Source organism: Gambusia affinis, linkage group LG06, assembly GCF_019740435.1.
Source record: "Gambusia affinis linkage group LG06, SWU_Gaff_1.0, whole genome shotgun sequence".
NCBI lineage: Eukaryota > Metazoa > Chordata > Actinopteri > Cyprinodontiformes > Poeciliidae > Gambusia > Gambusia affinis.
Genome location: NC_057873.1, coordinates 29,369,522 through 29,390,481, shown reverse-complemented (window position 1 = coordinate 29,390,481; position 20,960 = coordinate 29,369,522). Strand labels below are relative to the sequence as shown.

At 38.9% G+C, this 20,960-nt stretch overlaps 1 protein-coding gene across 2 annotated transcripts in view; it reads left to right on the top strand.

Annotated features, from left to right (window-relative positions):
* The first annotated feature begins 496 nt into the window (after positions 1-496).
* The window catches only part of nf1a (neurofibromin 1a), an 80,549-nt gene continuing 60,085 nt past the window's right edge, over positions 497-20,960 (top strand). The window contains exons 1-21 of one of the 2 annotated variants that reach the window (XM_044119376.1): positions 497-837; positions 7,027-7,170; positions 8,423-8,506; positions 8,816-9,006; positions 11,031-11,137; positions 11,637-11,704; positions 11,797-11,872; positions 12,945-13,102; positions 13,188-13,361; positions 13,530-13,658; positions 13,752-13,826; positions 13,919-14,050; positions 14,204-14,341; positions 14,542-14,655; positions 15,222-15,301; positions 15,609-15,732; positions 15,837-16,083; positions 17,882-17,955; positions 18,261-18,344; positions 19,137-19,517; positions 19,871-20,010. In XM_044119376.1, coding sequence (XP_043975311.1) covers positions 778-837; positions 7,027-7,170; positions 8,423-8,506; positions 8,816-9,006; positions 11,031-11,137; positions 11,637-11,704; positions 11,797-11,872; positions 12,945-13,102; positions 13,188-13,361; positions 13,530-13,658; positions 13,752-13,826; positions 13,919-14,050; positions 14,204-14,341; positions 14,542-14,655; positions 15,222-15,301; positions 15,609-15,732; positions 15,837-16,083; positions 17,882-17,955; positions 18,261-18,344; positions 19,137-19,517; positions 19,871-20,010 — 2,780 coding nt within the window. In that variant the 5' untranslated portion in view covers positions 497-777. Of the gene's footprint in view, positions 838-7,026; positions 7,171-8,422; positions 8,507-8,815; positions 9,007-11,030; positions 11,138-11,636; positions 11,705-11,796; positions 11,873-12,944; positions 13,103-13,187; positions 13,362-13,529; positions 13,659-13,751; positions 13,827-13,918; positions 14,051-14,203; positions 14,342-14,541; positions 14,656-15,221; positions 15,302-15,608; positions 15,733-15,836; positions 16,084-17,881; positions 17,956-18,260; positions 18,345-19,133; positions 19,518-19,870; positions 20,011-20,960 lie in introns of both variants that reach the window. The other variant, XM_044119375.1, reaches the window with a different exon arrangement.

Here is a 20,960-nt window from a genome sequence, read left to right as displayed (position 1 = left end):
TTCATTTCCTGTCCTTTCCTCCTTCAGATCTACCTTCCAGTCTATTGGCGGCGGTAACGCGCTTCATTTAGTTTACTATCCGCCAATAAAAGAAGAAGAAGGAGACGCAAGCTACCGCCCTCTTTCTACGGAACCGATATCTGGCATTTAATTATTGAAAACATCCTGACGAGAAACGAGCATTTAGTTCCTAAACCAACTGCGGAAGTATACCAAAGTAGCTCTCTTTCAAAGTAAATTAAGAGAACTACTAACATGAACCACAGTTGCATTTTTAATAATAGCTAACGCCAGTGTTATTAATAATGTCCTTTTTCATTGGAACTGAATAAGTTTGGTCTTTTCAGCCATATCTTTTAATAGCCGTGACATGTAATAAAAATATTGTATAAGAAACATAATGGGGAAAAAATCTGCAGAAAATAGTACAGAATTGGAGTGGCTTCTTTTCTGCTTAAGATGCAGTATGATAATTTCAAAAATAGTAAATGTATTCGAGCACCAAAACCCCGTAAACAGAAGGGTCAAGTATTTGCCTGGAAGCCATTAGTTTCAGCTAACTTGATCCAACGCCTCCCTTCAGTTGACCGAAGAAGACTTCCGGTGGCTTGTCATGGCGGTGGATCCATGGTGAATCCAATAGAAAGGGGAAAATATTCGCCCGCTTTGTCCTTTCTAAGCCACCCAAGTCATATTTTCATGGGGAAATACGTCTGTCCACACCGACTCTAAACCTCGGACTTCCCAACAGAGCTGTGTGTGTCCCCACGGCCGGCCATGGCGGCTCACAAACCAGTGGAATGGGTCCAGGCCGTGATTACCCGATTTGATGAGCAGGTAAAATGGGCTAATTGAGGTGGGCTAATTCAGCGGCTTTGTTGTAGCAGCACAGAGGTTTAGTCTTTAAACAGATGTTACATGCACATTGAGTTGGGAAGCGGTTTTCCAGCCGACTAAAGAAATCAACCCGTTTAAAACACTACAGATGAGCTCGGTGCTGCTAACGTCGTTTCTTCCCAGCTCTCATGTTTCTCGCAGTTCAGCCGTCTTGGGAAAAAGCGGTCAGACTTAGAAAGATGTACAGTAAAACATCGTTATGGAAGTTTTAAAGATGAATGAGCTGAGAGGAGCTACTTGGCTAATTTTATTTGATCTCGGATAGCAAGCTAACAGTAGCAGGCCAAATGCACCCGGTCGTAAACAAATGCCCTGCTAAAGTTCCTGCTGTGGAGTCCAAGCCAGTTTTGCTTCCTTCTCATATCTGAACAGTTTAATATTCAGATATGTGCGGCAACGTGAAGCTTAATGCTTCCTGTTAGCAGGTGAAACAACTAAGTTCTTTTCCTCTTTTTAAAGAAACCGTTTTTTGACCTGTTCTTGGCATCGCTACTGGAAAACACTTGGAAAAATGATAATCGTAAAATCAGAGTGCTGACGTCGGTGTTCTAATCCCTTATTAATGTCTTTGTTTTCAAAGCTTCTTAGAGGTTTTTTTTTTTAAAGTGTTAATTGGCATAATTTATGGCTTGTTACTCAGATTTACCAGCTCAACTCGGATTACGGCAGTTAAGAGTTATTACTACCCTGAACTCCAACTCAAGCCTTTCTGATATTTTGGTTATTCTTGGTAACATTATTTGTGGCCCGAACAGTTTTATTTTCATGAAGCTTTTTTATTGTGACATTGGCAAAATGTATGCTTTTCTTGGTGTGTGTGTGTGTGTGTGTGTGTGTGTGTGTGTGTGTGTGTGTGTGTGTGTGTGTGTGTGTGTGTGGGAGGGATACTTATGTGCTTGAGTTTGACTGTGGGTCTTACCTTATATTTTCTAATACAAGCTCTATCTTGTTGTCTCCATGTACTAGGGATGGAACGATTTATTGGGCAGTGGATTTCCTTAATTTCGGAGATCTGTAGATACTTGCATGTGAAGCCGATCTTATCCACCAATCTTATCTTCCACAACAAAGGTCTAAAAATCAACCACTGTCCTCTTCTGCTCTCCTGTGAGAGAAATTGACCGATGCACCGGCCCACCAGGTCATGTCTGCACGTTTGCAGTTAATAGTCACCCCACTGTTGCCAACTCAGTGACTTTGATGCTATATTTAGCAACATTTCAGAGAATACAAAAAGTGATATCGGCCAAAATTGGAATCAGGAGGTCGGGCTTTTTAAAAATTGGTAATTGTTGATCGACCAAAAAACTGCAATCAGTGCATCCCTCCTTTTAACTTTCCTAGTAGTCATTTAGCTGCTCCTTTTTGTTTTTTTCTGCTTCAGCTCTTCCACTTAATAACTCAGGGCTTAAAGAAAGAAAGAACACATCTTTAAGCTTGGAAAACTATTCAGAATGAAAATAGTTCTACTTGTGAGGTTAATTAGAGATCTTGTCACATTCTTACTTTAGTTGGAACATTTATTGCTTTTCTGTTTAACTTGCTTACCTTTTGTTTATCATAGCTGAATTTGTGACCCTCTCTTCTTCTTTGGTTCCATGGTTTCCTCCTTTTCCTGTTCTCATCCTTTTTAGCTGCATCTCTCTCCACAGCAACAAGTTTGTGAAAATGAAGTAGCTTAACCTTTGTCTTTGCTGAGCTGGCATCTAAACTAATTAGACTTTTTGATTTATTGCCTCTTTCCCCAACTTTATAGGGTGCATTTTGGAGAACATTTTGGTGCCTCTCGCCTGTTTGTTCTCGCCAGAATCGGTTCAGAATTAACTGATTCTGCAGTAAGTTAGCCAATTTTCAGACTGTCCTTTGTTGGTTTGGAGGACTGATGCTGCAGAAATTGACAAAAATATAAAACAAGTGCTGCTAACATCGTTTCATGTTTCTCAGAGTTCAGCCGTCTTTTACTCAGTGGCTCAGTAAAAGTAGTTAATGTGACAAATATTGCATTAAAAAACAATAAGATCTTAATGTTGACCAATAGGAGAGAAGATGAAAGATGAAAGGTAATTGACAATATCAAGATAAGAAAGAAAACGATAAAAAAACTGAAGGGTGGAGAAATTCAAAAAGGAAATGTTAAGGGAGAAAATCTGCGATTAAAAAAAAGATGATGGTAAATATACAACAGTACATGAAAATTCTGAAAAAAAATAAAATAATGAATGACCATAACTAAAAACATATAAAATAAATACAAAATATAAAGTAAAAATTGAAAAAGAAAACTAAACCATAAGATTGAAAAAAAAAGGAAATCTAAATAGGATAAATAATGGATGCAAGTTTTCACTTAATGAGTTAATCTAAAGTTGATTGATTTTATTGATCAACTAAAGATTAACTGACAAGCAGTCACTTTCTTAAAAAACATTTTAAGAATTTTTTTTTCTTGCAACTGTCTTTCCATAACACGAAGGGCTGAATTTTTTAGAATATGCTGATTATTATGATAAAATTTTAATATTATTTTGTGTCAGCTGTGTTAAAGCTGCAGCATGGAACCTTTATTGGAAAAATATTTGTTTTCTTGTTGAAAGTGTCACTACGTCGTGATGGCCTGAGAAGAGACATAATGTGGAAAAAAATCAAGCTGCTCTCGAAACAACCAGGAGGAGGGTCTTAGCGCTGCCAATCACCCTTCTGTCCCCTGTTAGCTCTCTGCTATGCTACAGCTGCTTTCTGATTACAGAGCTTACTGTGCATACTCAGGCTATTGCGCATGACCACCGATGATGTTGGATAAACAGTTTTCCTGTAACAGTACGTTGCTTCTCCGCTATTAGCACATTTAGCAGCGCATACACAGGTATGAGTGGCAGCTCTAAGTCACGCCTCCATCTGATTGGTGGTTTTAGACTGGGAGCGGTGCATTTCTTCAGACTGCAAAAGTAGCAGAGGGAGGAGGTGGAGGAGCTTGATCTCTTCACAGACTGTCTGTCATACTGTCATGGTGACAGTTTTAACAAATATGTAAAAAAAAAAAGCTGCAGTATGTAACTAAAAGAAAATTGGAAATGGCTTGTACTTGTTTGCAGCTTTAAATGCTGACTGAATAAATATAATGTTTTTCTCATATTACATATTTACAAGGCATAACAAAAATAGGAGCCTCTTATGCTGTTGACTAGAAAAATTAAAAATGGAAAAAAATAAAATAAAATATGTGAAACAGTTAATTTCACATGAACAGACATATTCATACAGAAGTACTGTCTGTGGTTGCTCTAGAAGGAATGTTAAAACTTGGCTCGTAACGGTCCTCAAAATCAACCTTACTCATTTTGTTCTATGTTTGCACCCACAATCGTTCTGCCTCATCCCTGCTGCTTTTCTGTCATCGCATCACATTGGAGAACATCATTAATTTCTGAATGAGTAGTTGATGCTTCTCCAACTCAGCTGAATGAGCGCTACTAGAGAGAAACTTTAGGAGCTTGTCGAGTGTTTATGTTTCAAAACAGATCCACAAAAAGTATGTTTTGCATCCCACACAACTTTGTTTATACCTTTTCTCTTTTCCATTTTTGGTCTGGGCCTGCCATCTTTATTCCTGTATGAACTGGCTCTGTTAAGTATGTCCAGTGGTGCCCTCTTCTGGATGATGGCCAAACTACAGCAGATGTTACTTAAATGATTGGAACTAATTTTAATCTAACAAACCATTAGCAAACACTTTATCACAAGTCAATTAATTGTTTGTATCCTTAATGCTAAATTGTACTGTTGAAAATTATACAGAAATATTTTGTCTCTGTAAAATCAAATAAGTTTGTGAAGTTCTTTGTATTTCTTGCAATCTTTGCACATTATTTACTTTGGCCAGTCATTTAGTTATCTCTATTTTTATTACTATTTTTGCCAGGATCAGTCTTCCATCATTCGTCTTCACTTCATCTACATTTCTTCTTCACATTTCTGTGAATTTGTACATGAAGGTTTAATGACTGGATTTAGTGTTTGAAGTCCTTTGATAAAGCACTATATAGTTTCAGGCACTTTATCATTTCTTGTTAAATTGTAGTGGTGTTAGATAAAGCTTCATGATACATTGAGGCTTTCCATCAAATTGCTCCACTCATGATCTGACCAGCCATTGCGCTTAATTTGCTCCACCGCGCCATCTTGTGGACAATATATGTGTAACAGGCAAAATGAAAATGAAGCTTTAATGTGAAGGCCAGCACATAAATTCTGAATATGGTCTGAATATTGTCATAATCTGTTTATGTTGCAATGACTGGGTCGAAAAGAAAACTGGAAACAAACATTTTTCTGCTTTAAGTCTTTTTTCTTACTATGCTTGGCTTCGGACAGTTTCTCTGTTTTGAGATGATTTCGTCTGATGAAGCGCTTCATCTGCATTCTATGCTTGTGTACTGAGAAATGCACCAGCAGTTTTATAGAAATAAAAAATTTCTGTCCTTCCCAATATTTAGGATTCTGGAGTTGCAGAGTGTTGCTGTATGTTTATATGCTGTCTTATTTTTGCATCTTAAATCAACTTGCTCCAGTATTAGTATTCTTGCCTTTATGCAGGGCTCTATAATGCCTCAGCAAAGATGAGGTCTTTTTCTTTTCATTAAAGTTCATTTAAACACAACAGACACTTCAGACCTTTAAAACATCAGAAATTAGGAGAAAGAAATTAGACCACAGGAGCCGCTCTGTTGGGTTTTTGACATTATTAGAAATTATTTTATTATTACTATGTGCTGAGCATTTTATGAGGAGAGATCAAAATGTTGCCACACATGGGAAATTTTGGTCCATCGCAACAAAGGCACTCAAATAAATTGCAAACACACATGCAATAAAATCCTTATACCAAAAAATGTGATAAGGGAGAAAGGCAGCTTTTTTTTTGCTGTCCTTTATTTCGATTCAGAAGCAAACTGAGGAGCCAGTTCCTGGAGTCACATAGTATGGGCCCACTTGCAAGGCTTCAAACAGATTGTCTGTCTCATACTCTCATGCCTGCTCCATTAACACAGGCCTCTATGGAAAGCAATCCAGCTCAAATATGCGTAATTTTTAACACGAAAACAAGTAAACAACACTTGATTGTTGAATACCTGCTGATGAACTGTGGGGTTAAACCATTTCTGGCCTCACCTGGAATCAGATTTCGGGGTTATGCAGACTAAAACACAACAGACTTAATTGATGAAAATGGGTTTATGCTTTTCTTAGAATTTTACAAAGCATTCCATCCTGTTACATTTATCTTTAAAACTCATTTAGGATCTGGAGGAAAATTCAGTAATTTTAGTATCATATATGCTACAAACTGACTTAAACAGCTCTGTAACCCTAAGTCATGGAACAGAGAACGGATTCAGCATTCATGGAGGAATCTGTCAAGATTGTGGAAGTTTGCCATAATTATTTATAATGTCTGCAGAGATGCTGGAATTGATGTAATGGGCCAGCCAATAATAAGTCCGTTGTAGGACGATACGACCCTTTTCTTGGAATGTGAAGATCAAATCCCCTTAGCTCTTTAAACCATGAATCTGTTTTCTAAGGCCTCCGGACTTCAACTAACCTTAAAGCATAGCTGAGCTGTTCTCCTGAAGACCGTCCACTTCCACTAGTTAACGTAAAAGTAAAAGAAGATTTGAAATACCTGGGGGTTGTGATGACAAAGAATAAATCGGTGTCCGATGTGGTAAATATCTGGAACAATATTCATATGGTAGGAGTCTATTAAGTTGGATGGAGAGCCTCTCCAGATTTATCTACCCGACTTGTTCTCTTTCTGAATCGACCAAGATGATCATCCGCCGTCACTGGTGCCCATGGTTACTAGCGTGAGCATTCATGGCAGCCTCTGTTGTGGTGAACCAGCTGTAGCGTAAGAGAGAGAAAGTTGAAGACAGTGAGCAGCATGTTCACCTAGTGATTGACAGCGCTCAGACCCTCCTCCTAGCTCTAATTGGTTGCTTCCGATGAAGCAGTAAATTTCCTCAGATGACAGAGGGTCTACAGAGAGAAGGATGAGCAGCTCCATATTTTTCACAGGTCTGTCTCATACCGTCATGACGTTGACGTTGTGTTCTTGTTTTCCTCCAGCTTCCTATAAAGGTTGGACATCAGAACACACACAGCAAAGTCAGCACAGACCACAACAAAGAATGCTTGATCAACATCTCAAAGTACAAGTTCTCCCTTGTTATCAGCGGCCTCACCACTATACTCAAAAATGTCAACAACATGGTAAGTGTTGCAGTAATCATAGTAATCCGTTTGTGGAAAAAGCCAGTAATGGCAACAACAGATTTTATTTTATTTTTTTTCACTTCTGTCACAATTACTGTACTTCTGTTTCCAACTGACAGCATAGCGAACTTGATTGTTCTTGGTTGTTCACATGCAGACTGGACTTGTTTAAAATAACTCAATGAAGAATTTTAGTGTACATATTTTTAATTGGAACAAGAAATAAGTCTTAGTATAGTCTTGTAATATTTCTAACAGGCTCAATACAAAACAGGCTTAGCTTGGTCAAGAAAAAAAAATGTTCTAAGCTCTTAATAAATGTAGTATGTGCATATTGTAAGTTACTAACTCAAAGCTGCCTGAGAGCATGGCTAATAGTTTTATGCATGAGTAAACTGTATTGTGTGGTGGCTAACTGACTGACTGGTTGTTTCTGGCCAAGCAGTGGAACGCTGTAGAGGAGCTCAATTTTATTTATTTATTTTTTTCCCCCCACATACAAGGGATAAGCGTGTTGGATAACACTGGGTTACAAAAAAATATTTTTTAGAAGTTGTCTATGTTTTTCAACTGATTTAGGACTATTTTGCACCACTGAATCCAAAGATGACATCCATTTTTCTCAGTCTGGTCAGATTTTTATTCTAATCTGATTTAGAGAAATCCGATCTTCTGACTAAATTGATTACATTTTTGTGACATCATCAGTTCATTTCTGTTAATATTTCTCATCCAAAAATGTTTTTAGGAGAAAAAAAAAAGCTTTTTATTTGAGTGTATTAATTAAATGTTACAAACTTTGATTTCTGTAAGTTGAATAATAAACACTGATAATGTGAATTGAACATCACGTCTCCGTCTCTTTCCTGTCCTGATGGAATCTCTCCTCCTGCTCATCACTCATTGATCTCAGATTCTCAGGAAACTGATCCAAGTCATGCATTTTGATACTCATGTTGCTCCATAGTTCAGAAAGTTGACCTGATGGAGCAAAACCAAAGTGATTTTTGGATTCAGCTCTTCAAAATGACCCTAAAACAGATGAAAAACCCCAGACTACTTTTTGGCTGTTGACCAGTGTAATCGATGGATATAAATATAGACACACTTTCTAATTGAGCTCAATTAGAAAGTGTATCCAAACTTTTGGTCTGTACTGTATATGTATGTAATGTGTGTGTGTGCATTTTCTTGTATTTATCTTTAACTGCTCCAACGCATTACATTGATGGGTTTATTTTTCCAACAGCGGATATTTGGAGAAGCCTCCGAGAAGAATCTTTATCTTTCTCAGCTCATCATCCTTGACACACTGGAGAAGTGCCTGGCAGGGGTGAGTATTTTCTCAGATTTCCTTGACAAATTTCCTGCATGGTACTATATTTAAAATGTTTGTGGAACTATTATGCAAACAGAAAAATGGAAACTTCACCAGTAACCCAATTTATAGAAATAGAAATATATAAGTTTTACATCTCCTGCCTCACCTTGAACTTGAACTGTGAGAATATGTGATTACTTTTTTTTTTCTTTCTTTTTTTTTTTTTCCAGCAGTTGCTGACTCATAGCTAATCCACTATTTCAAACTGGACAATCAAATTAAACTGCTGACATTCTCTTCTTCTCTCCCCTGCCTCTGCAGCAATCTAAAGACTGCTTGCGTCTGGATGAGACCATGTTGGTGAAGCAGTTGCTGCCAGAGATTTGCCATTTCATCCACACGTATCGTGAGGGCCACCAGCACGCGGCAGAGCTGCGTGCCTCCGCCTCGGCCGTCCTGTTCTCTTTGAGCTGCAACAACTTCAATGCCGTTTTCAGCCGCATCTCAACGAGGCAAGGCATTTACCCAGTGCACTGTTGTTTTGAATGCCTCTAAATCCAGGAATAATGAAAAAGTAGTTGTTAGATCAGTAAAGACCATATTTATGGTAATAAAATGTTTTTATTATACATAAAAATCGTAGAATTGCGATTTGTAATGCTCTCGAAATACTTTAATTCTAAACAATGTTTTGTTTTTTGTTTTTTAACATATCTGTTAAAATTGTAACTATGTCATGACAGTATAACATGAGACACTCATGTATGTGCTGCTCAATGTGCTAAAAGCGGAGAAATAACTTCCCGTTATAGGAAAACTGTTTACACCCCGTCGCTGGCGGCCATGATTACCAGCCTGAGTCTTCATGCCAGACTCTGAGAGAAAGGGGGAGGGTATGAGCAGCACTTAAACGAGGATGACTGACTGACCTTCCTCATTAGTTCTGACTACGCTGTGTATTTCTGCAGATAGCAGTAGGAGCCCAGGGAGAGGCAGAGGAGCTTCACCTTTTTTCCTTTTTTATTACAGAGGATGTAGCTCATGCTGTACTGCCACGACATAACATCAGTTTGAACAGATGTGTGAAAAATAAAACACAATTATTTTTAATAAAAGTTGCATGCTGCAGTTTTAACACATTCAAGTACAGTTGGAGTTATTCTGACTGCAGATGATATTTTTTGCACTTAGAAAACGCCCACAAGCTACATTAAATTAGCGGTAAAATGTGTATATGGTTTAGAAACGGAGGAGGGGTCTGCAGCCTGCGACTGCAGACATTCTAAATGGACTTTTTATCATTTTAAGCCAGAATCATTAAGAATCAACGGATATTTTAAATATAAATGTAATAACAAATGCTGGTTTTTCCTGAGTTTTCAAGGAATAACATTTATTTGAGGACATGCGGATTTGAGATCTAAAACACTTGTGATATTGTTTTAGATCTTTATTTTTCCATTAAGTTGGGAAACTGCTTTTTCCCCCATAAATTTTCACATCTCCATCCTCTTTTCTGCAAAAGTTTTGTTTTTCTTTATACTAAAACCTAAAACAGACAGAAAGTGAGGTTCTTTTAAATATGATAACACATTTCTCAAAGTAGATGTTCAAACAAACAAAAACCAAATCTGAGACCAGAACAAACCAGAACCTGTACTGCAGCACAGCGGCCGTCCACAAGACAAGCAGCTACATCTGAGAAGACGGCCTGGAAGGCCAAGTGGCACAGAGACCAGCTCCACACCCGGGTTGACCCTCTGCTCACTGGGAGCAGCTGTGTGTGTTTACCCTGCAGGATCTCAGCAGCAGCAAACCACGGGGAAGAAATATACGTGCATTCACGACTGCATGTGATACAAATACATCTAAATATTTCTGAGAGGTTTTTATCAGGGAGTTCCCCATCCGGTGTTTTGGCCTCAAGTCAGAGTCATTTGATTTTGACTATCTGCTGGAACTTCAGCAGATATTCTGAATCTTTTGAAGTTATTCAACTCGGTTGGTGTCCGGCTCCTGCCAATCTCTGTTGTTGAAGCCAGTGGTCTTCCTCCTGCCCGCTCACATATCTCTGATGTTGTTTTTGCTGAAGAGAGTCCTATAGCTTCCTCCTACACACCTCATTACTCCTCCTCACTCCTCTTAACTCCTCCTCAGCCCCAGTTTGAATTCCCTTTGAATTCTCTCAAACTCCTCGGTTGAACCGGGGACAGCTGCATACGATGCGCCGGCTCTATGACCGAGCACGTTTTAAAGGACATATATTCATGCTTTGATTTTTTTATTTATTTATTTTTTTGCTGGGGAAGAAATTGTGGTATCAAGTAACTGCTGAAGACATCTATGGAGTTTCTGCGCCGTTTCTCACCTGAAAGAAAGTGTCTTGCTTGCAACCCCAAAATAAATAGTTAAAACAATAGTTTAAAACTATTTATTAGTGAACCATGTTCATTAATCAAATAAACAATATTGATCTGATCAGTTCTCAAAGGCCATTTCACATCAAACCAGGTGAATGAAAGCTTTTCTGTCGCAGGCTGCAGGAGTTGACGGTGTGCTCAGAAGATAATGTGGATGTTCATGACATCGAGCTCATGCAGTACATCAATGTGGACTGTTGCAAATTGAAGAGGCTTCTGCAAGGTTGGAATTTGCTTATTTATTATTGTTGGTCTTTTAAAAAAAACAAAACAAAACATAAAAACCTGCCTGACAACTTTAAGAACTATTGAATACTTACACCTAAAGGGTGATGTCACTTTGAACTGGAATGAACATTATGTGATCATTTATTTTATGTTTTATTGGGATTTTTATTTTTTTTTTTTTGTAGAAATTATCACTTATGTTAAAGGATTTTATTTTTTTTTAATTGTCAAAAGAAGCTAAATCTTGTTGATCAAGATCGTAGTATGGTAAATCATCCAAGGAGCTGAATACTTTTTATTTACTTTTTATACGAGTTCTTGATCTCAATATGGTTTTACCTGGTTAGATGAAGGAAATAAAAAAAAAGAGAAAATGTATGTATACATATCCGCTGTTTGTATGCCTTTAATTTGGTGATGTTCCCATCTATTCTCCAGACACATCAGGAGATTTAATTGTGTATGATGTTTTTTTTTCTTCTTCTTTTCATTAGAAACCGTGTTAAAGTTCCGGGCTCTGAAGAAAGCCGCGCAGCTTGCTGTCATCAACAGTTTAGAGAAGGTGTTTTCCCACTATAACAAAGAATGAAACCATCATTTCATTTATTTCATGGAACCAGAATAAGATGAAATGATCCTGGTTTTTCTCTGCAGGCATTTTGGAACTGGGTAGAAAATTATCCTGATGAATTTACGATGCTATACCAACGCCCTCAGACAGATATGGCAGGTATGTATAGATTACATTTTTGTTAACTTTGAACCAGACTGTCACTCTGAAGAAGACACACATTGGTTTGGCTTTCAGAGGGGGCTTAGTTGAGCTAAGACATCGCTATGGCATTTATAGTTGATGCGTATGTTGGAGTCATATTTATAAAATGAGCCATCATAGAGTGTTCATCTAAATGTCAGTGCAAGGGAACCTTCTCTGCAAGAGCACCTCCCACATTGTCCAGTTTACGATATTGGAGGCTCACACAATCTGCGCCACGGTACAAAAATGCGGAGCCAGAGTCTGACCCAGAATGAAGAGAACGAACCGCCAGAGGCACGTCTTCAAATGAGTGCATCACAGAGGTGGTGGTATTTACACCTCACTGTCCACTACTACCAACTACGGTACCAACTACCTACAATATGGAGCATAGTTTAACTATGGTGTCCATGTGTGTCAGATATCTGTTAAAGTATTAATGGTATCACGATATGAATAAAATAAGCAAAGTTTGGGCATAATTATGGAGTCGATGATTTCAATAACGTCACCGAATGCATTCGGGTCATTTGTTTCCCCAAGACAAAAACTGCAAAGCAAAGTCAAATAATTATATTCAAAACATTCTATCCTCAAGGAGGCAGCTAAAAACTAGCACACAGGGCTGTTACCATCAGAAGGCTCAATGCCCCATCAAACCAACAGCCAGGACGTCATTATCATGACAGTCATGTCTAAAATAAGCTTTGCTCTCATTTTAGCTTTATTTGGAGATTACTATTTTGCTGTGTAAGGAACTGATGCCTCAGTCAAAGTCTGTCTTGATAACCACTGATGTGGATACATTCCTGAGAAAAATCAACCAGAAACCTCAAAGAGGCTCTGACGTCTGGGTGTGATGTGAGGAATCCTGTGTGTTGTAGTATGAATTAGACTGTTTTCTGTTTAGGATCCGATTACATTTTGTGTCATTAAATCCTGTGTTGCTCATAAAATGAGTTGGATCTGCTACTCCTGTGACGTGCTTTGAGGGGGAAATTGTTGTGAATTTGCACTAACATACGTTGTTTCGTCTCGTTCACAGAAGCGGCAGAGAAGCTGTTTGACCTAGTAGACAGTTTTGCAGAGAGTGCCAAGAGGAAGGCAGCTGTATGGCCGCTCCTGATCATTCTGCTGATACTTTGTCCAGAGATTACTCATACAATCTCTAAAGACACAGTGGAAGAGAGCAAGGTCAACAAGGTGGACTGAAGGAACTCTCCAAACAATCACATTTAAACAGGTCATTGGTGCCATCAGTCACTTCACTTCTGTTTTGTGCCTCCAGAAACTCTTTTTGGACAATTTGCGGAAAGCTCTAGCCGGCCAGGGCGGGGGCAAACAGCTGATGGAGAGTGCTGCGATTGCCTGTGTCAAGCTTTGCAAAGCTTCTACTTATATCAACTGGGAGGATCATTCGACCATTTTCCTTCTGGTCCAGTCTATTGTTTTGGATCTCAAGGTTTGACTTCTCTCTCTTTTTTTCTGTCATCTATTGAAATAACGACAAAATGTCCATCCGTATAAAAGTCCGGGGTCATTTACATCAAATACCGTTTAAGTTGGGGTACATGTTAGTTGTTGGGATCTAGGCTGTTAAGTTTTGAGTGAGGTTTTCTTGTTCCTCCAGACTCTTCTGTTTAACCCAGCCAAACCGTTCTGGAGGGGGACCAGCAGTCAGAACGCTGACGTGGAACTCATGGTGGATTGCTTTGTTTCATGTTTCCGCATCAATCCTCACAACAACCAGCACTTTAAGGTAGATTGGCAGGATGTAGAACTCATTGTATAGACACACCACTTGTGACAAATGTGCTGCCTTTGACTTCATTTTTCCTTGTTTGCTCTTTAGGTCTGTTTGGCCTCCTCCTCCCCCTCAACCTTCCACTTTGTCTTAGTCAACTCATTGCACAGAATCATTACCAACGTAAGTGTATTGAACACATTTTCTGATTCCTTACTCACTTGCTTTTTTTCAAATGTTTTTGACGTTACTATTGTTGTGTCGCCTACTTTCAGTCTCATTTAGACTGGTGGCCGAAGATCGACGCAGTGTACCATTACTCTGGAGAGCTTCGCTTTATGTTCTCAGACACCTTGAACAGGGTGGTACAGAGCACTGGCACTCATGCTTCATTACGCATGACAACGGTGAGCTGATGACTGCAAGCTGACACATAGTAATAGTTATTCTAAGTATTTATTGGCAAGCCTTTAGTGAAGGACCATTACAAAATAACACAGTTGGAAATGCTACTTGTAGTTGCTGTAATTATCGCCACCGTGCCCTTTGTCCCACTATAGAGTCTGACATTCATTGGAAAGAAGACCACAAGCCTTAAGTTTAAAGAGAAAGCCACAGAGCAAGACACTCGAAGTTATAAGTGCCTTCTTCTCGCTCTGGTCAAGCTCATCCATGCAGACCCAAAGCTGATGTTGCACGTAAGTAAACCTAACCTGGTGGCTTGGATAAAAATAACTCCTATTAATGCAGTGCTATTGCTGAGACTGATTGTTTTTTTGTTTTTTTAAATAATCTTATGTTGATTTAAATGGAATTCAGCTAATTGTGAGGCTACAGCAGCAACATCTATTTAAGTCAGAATTAGTTTGGCTTGATTTCCACTTTGTTTATGTGATAGAATCCAGTGAAGCAAGCTTCAGAGATCCAAAGCAGTACAGCAGAACTCATCACAGGCTTGGTGCAACTGGTTCCTCTGAACACCACTACTCAGCTGTCACAAGAAGCCATGGAGGTCAGACTGTCATTTTCATACCTAAATCACTCCATCTCCTGCCCATTAACATTGTGAATACAGTCAGACTTGACTCTGATGTATACCCTTTAAATCATTTGTATCTGTTCATATACGTGGTTACACTGCGGTCAATCGCTTAATTGATTTCTAAGATGCAAATAAAAAATGATCTGTTAATGGAAGATGACGGGTTTCAGTGTAACATGTAACAGTTGATGAGTTAAAACTGGACGTTTTGTGGCATTCAACAAAAATGAGTCTATTAAAAATAAGTCACAATAGTTATTCACTAGCATACCAGTGCTTATATTATTATGAATATGGATTTGATCCAAAGGCGACTGCTCCTCTGACACATTGTACCCTTATGTCTGTGAATCAGATGAAATTAGCTAATCTTTCCATCTCTAGAAGAAACCTGAACACAAGAGAACTCCAACTAAAATTGACATAAAGTAATGATTTTATTATAGTTACTCATGAATGTTTTATGTTGTGCCAGTAATTCACTGATATATAGAGGTTTTTTTCCCTTCCCTCTCTTCTCTTTGTTTAATTTTCAGGCTCTGTTAGTTCTGCACCAGCCAGAGACCATAGAGCTGTGGAATCCTGATGCCCCCATTGAAACATTTTGGGACATCAGGTACTAAACACTCCCCTGGCCTCTGGTAATAGAATAGAATAGAACATACTTTAATTAATTAATTAATTAATTAATTAATTAACTTTATCAATTATAATTAATCACACATTTTGTAATTCTGTGCAATTTGATTGTTTTTTTGTTTTTTTTTAGAAGAAAAAGTGCATAAGTGACGCCTTCATATTAGAATGGTTTTTAACATATGGATACATTCATCATTATATTTACTATCTGACTGCCAGCAGACATGACCGTACCTGCTAACCAATCCATCAATGTATATATTTTTTGTTTGTTCTGTTTTCAGTTCGCAGGTGCTTTTCCTAATCTGCCGAAAGTTAATTGGCCAACAAATGGTGAACAGAACAGAGGTTCTAAAATGGCTGAGAGAGATCCTTATCTGCAGGAACAAGTTTTTGCTCAAGAACAAGGTGCCGCCTGTTTTCTTATCGGTGGCACAATGCTTCTCTGAAAGCTGTAACGGCGTGCGTTTCGTTATTTATGCATAACAATGTGTTTGTCCTGATTGTCCCAGGAGTCTGCCACTATGGGGGGTGGCATTCCCATCTGTCGGCAGGCGCAGACTAAACTTGAGGTCTGTCTCTACCTGTTCCTGTGGAGCCCAGACACGGAGGCGGTGCTGGTGGCCATGTCATGTTTCCGTCACCTGTGTGAAGAGGCAGACATCCGCAGTGCAGCGGATGAGGTGCCCGTCCAGACTATTCTCCCCAACTATGCCACTTTCAGTGAACTGGCTTCTGTGAGCACCATGATAGGAACAGGTCAGTACTTTTGGTTTGCATTTCTTTAAATTAGCCTCTGCCCTCGTAATTTGATTATTTATTTATTTTTTTTACAAATGTGATTGGCTGATTCATAAAAAAACAAACAAAAAAAAAAACAAATTTGTTCTGAGTAATCAGTTGATCTAACTTTACTGATCATATCATTTAGACCAGATTAAATGGAAAATTGAATTAATTTCTAGACAGCATAAACATGTTTGATCACACCTTATTTACAGCCTTATCATTATTGTAAGAATATTGGTTATAGTGTACATAACCAATATGCCACTATCTTGCCATATTGATCAGTTTGCTGAGTCATCTACTTGATATTAATGCTGTTGCTTTGCTGTCAGCAGTTCCTTGTATTTGCCTCAGCGTGTCACGATAACAAATTTTGCTGGACGATAAATTGTCCAGCAGAATTAATTGCCCAAGACGTTATTGCGATAAACAATAATATTGTTGTTTTGAGACCATTTTCAAGTAATGTGAAAGTAATGGCATAATAATAATAATTTAAGAAGATATTTGAAAGGTCAATAAACTTTAAATTCTAATAAACATTTAGCACGGAAACTTTAAGACTTTTCAAATATACAAAATACATAAACAAAATCAAAACATTAAATGAAATGAATTATAAAGTCTCTGGAAACAAAACTGTGCTTCAAAAAAGTCTAGTAGAGACTAAAGCAGCAACCTGAAGACTTTATCATCCAGTTTTTGGTAGAAAGAGAGAGAAAAAAGAGAGAAACGATAAATTATGCGAATGGAAATTGAGTTCATTTTAATTTATTATGCGATTAATCGACTTATTGCTCATTGCGACAGGCCTGTGTTTGCCTGCTTCCATAATCCTTTTTTTTTGACCTGGTTAAACAACCAATATAAAATCAGGGAGTAAAGGACTCAGATTTAGCAACATGATCACCAAGGTGATTGACAGCGCTAATAAAACAGAATTCATATCACACCAAACTAATGTGATCTATATTTGGTATTTTACACCCTGAGTGCAAAACTGCAGCTCTGACAGAACGCTGACCACATGCTGCACCGCTTCACTCTTCTTCGTCGCTGCCTGTCCTTCAGAGAGACGAGCTGCTACAGCACTGCGGCGGCCATTTTGATCCTAATGTTAACGAATGTTTGTGCCCCTATCCCTGCTCGTGATTAAAGTCATGATTATGCTCCTCCACTGCTTAACCATATGAGAAATGTTGTTTGGAGTTTTCAGTGGCATAAGTCACGAGCCCATCAACGAATGGGGTCAGCTGTCAGTCATACTGTACTTGACTTGGTGTAGCTAGCAGGTACGACAATCTGAGCACAGCCAGGCCCGAACCACACTGGATCTGCTAATGGAAAATGGATCTGGCCGGGTTGGACCGGAACTGTACCTGTCAGAGGCGGTCCAGTGGAAGAGCACCGGTTGGAATCAGGGCACACTTAGTGGAGAGCCATCAAACAGTTTGGAGATTCCCTCCCTAAGAGGAAGGAAACGGTTTGGGCTGGTCACAGAGCCTCCAGTATAACACTCACATTGGTCTAACTAGCCTGTCATGGATCAGCCTGGGTACTGTAGTTACTGTAATCAAACACAGAGTCACATCAAATGTAGAAAGTTTTGAAATGAGTTACATTGGGCAAATTTTTCCCATCCCATAAACCTGGGATTCAAACCTTTATCCACTGTAAATGTCTCATAGCCCTGTGACATTCAGAAGATGTACCAATTTTTTTCAGATTTCCAGTTGTTCCTTAGCAACATGTTTCTTTTCCCCCACAGGGCGCTCCACCTTACAGAAAAGAGTGATGGCCTTGTTGAGGAGAATAGAGCACCCTACACCAGGAAACATTGAGGTATTAATGTTCCACTATCACATTGAATGTTTGCTTTTTAGTAATAGCTTTCAGTTGGTATACAGATAGTTGCAATTTTAAGGTTTTATGAATTGTATTTATAAAACCCTCTGTATGCTTTTAAAAAAAATAAAGAACAAGGGGCTGCTGGAAGGGGCCCTAACTATCTCTTTTTAACATTTTACTTCATTGAGGAGCTGATATGTTTTACTGTATAAATATTAAGCTTTATGTACCTGTTACCTGTCAGTTGTTTTGGATTTGTTACTATTACTCACTTTGTTTTCCCGTGCTGCTTCATGCAGGCTTGGGAAGACACCTATGCTAAATGGGACCAGAGCACAAAACAGATACTCAACTTCCCTAAAAATAAGGCAGATGATGGACAGGTAAGCAGGTTGTTAGTCAATCTATACCTGATTATTTTGTCAAAGCAATTGCACTTTACTACCTAAATACAAACTTATTCAAGAACCTGTTAGTCAGGTTCTTTTATAATATTTTTTCCTTAACACATACACAAGTCAGTGAATGCAGCTACACAAACCTGCTGATGTTGAATCACAAATCCAGCTTTATAAGCCACACTGGTGGAAAAAGCCCGTTTGTCACGCTGAAAGTGGAGCAAAACATTTTGTGTTGTGTGGGTAGTACCTGTCCCCGTACAGCAGGGGGCGAATTCAGCATCAGAAACCAGAAAGACCCCAATGCTCAGGACCACGTGGCCGGTGTGGCTGTTCAGAACATCTGGCTGTACTTAGGACGTGCAGCCATCAAATTACCAAAACATTTAAACAAAAGATGCATAAATTAAAACTGTATGTAACATCTTTTTTTTTTTTTTTTTTTTTTTTTGCTGTTCTTGTACCCGAATGGCGGTGAGGCCTTTTGGAACCTCATAAATATTTTGAAACGAAGTTGGCTTCAGACTGGAGCTTCCGACTCGGGGTTCTGACTTTGGTTGAAGAGTGATTGCATTTACATATTTACTACATTTAACAAAATTAATCTGCTAAACTTTAAAACAAACAAACAAACAAAAAAAAAAGCCTACTAAAATAGTCCTAATACAAAAATATGCTATCACACTGTCATTACTTTACAGACTTTATTTAGTACTGAAATAAAAGTACTAAGATTTGAATAGATCATCACAGAATTTCTCTGTGTCCCCACAGCAGGAGTGGATCAATATGACAGGCTTCCTCTGTGCACTGGGAGGTGTCTGTCTTCAGCAGCGCAACACTCCAGGACTCGCCACTTACAGCCCACCTATGGGCCCACTGAGTGACCGCAAACCCTCCATGATCTCAGTGGGGCCCGGTGACATGACCAACCCGGCTCCCTCTTCCTGCCCTTCGTCTACCTCCATCGAGCCGCCCGTCAGCCGCTTCCTGGACCGACTGCTGGCTCTGTTGGTGTGTGGCCATGACAGGGTGGGCCTTCATGTCCGCACCAATGTCAAAGACCTACTGGGACTGGAACTGAGTCCTGCACTCTATCCCATGCTCTTCAACAAACTGAAAAACAGCATCGGAAAGTTCTCTGACGCGCAGGGACAGGTATGTTTAGCTATTGTATTATCTATTATTAGGAATTCTACTTATCAACCATAAAAATGGTAGTGAAAGATCTGTAAGCACAATAAAACTGGGAAAAAGGCAAGTCTCTGTTTGTAGTTATTACAAACAGAGACCTTTGTTGTTTGCATTGTACGATTAGATTGTTCTCTGTGGTTTAGGTCCAAAACATTCAAGATTGAATTGGTTCCAACCTGACTCAGAATTCTGTTACCTTGTGTGTAATTTGTCAACTAGTTTTTATAATTAGTCTGGAGTTAAGGTTGAAGGATTCACCAACTAGTGAAAACAGCACAAAGTTGATTTATAATCAATCCCTCTAAAATTGTTTTCAGGTACCCATTACTGATGCGAACACCCAGTTTGTGGAGCAGACTATAGCCATCATGAAAAATCTGTTGGATAACCACACAGAGGGCAGCTCTGAACACCTGGGACAGGCCAGCATTGAAACCATGATGCTCAACCTGGTCAGGTAGGGCCCAAGAACAAAATGATTTTTTTCTATCTCTTTCATTTTGAACGAGCTGATATCTGGAGTTAGTTGTATGCAGCAAACATTTTTTTTTTATAACAACATGATCCTTTTTAATGATCCTTATTAATTCCAGAAATACCCCAAATGACATGAACCAGCAATTTCCAAAAGTGATTGGTTTATCTTCCTCACCTGTTGAACCAAAGAGGTTCAGTTCTCTGGCAGGAACTTTATTCCACTGATGGAATTTCTCTTGCTTAAAATAGGCTAAAGCAGGCCGTTAAAGAAAAGGTGGACTAGAGTGATCAAAGTTGTTGTTACTAGACATGTACAGACAGATTTCAAGCTTTGGTACATTTTAGCTTAACTGGATCTCTAATGGCAGAGTCTTTCTCCTGTGGAAATCCAACTTCTTGGAAGGAGTTGAAGCCGTCCACATAGTTTACCGCTAATAAGGGAGAACTGGTGTTTAGATGAGGATTGTAAGCCAAGAAGCGTATCAAATTAGTTAGTGGTGCTGTGTCTGTGTAGTGACTGATGTAACAGAGGTCAGTGTCCATGTGCTCTTGTAAGTCTAGATGGACAAAAAGGAAGCTCTTAGTGCTCTGGAAACAATCCTGCTGCTCATTAGACAATGTAAGAAATCATTCTCCTCAGGTTGTTATGCTTGATGAGTTGGGATCCTCGGCCAAGAGGAACACAAGTCTGTGAGCTGAGTTGGGGGAGTGAACATATGGCTTGGCATAGAGGAAAGTCCCTTTGTATGGGAATGCTTATGTCCCCCCATCACCTTGGTCCCACAACTTTGCTGGTAGGGTAAGAGCGATCTGAAAACACTGAGTGAAGAAGATCAACATATTGTTTTTGCAAAGAATCATGTTGCGTTCTTTGAGTTCTTTTCTGTACTGATATTCAGTGTCTTTCTATCATTGCTCAAACTTAAAAAG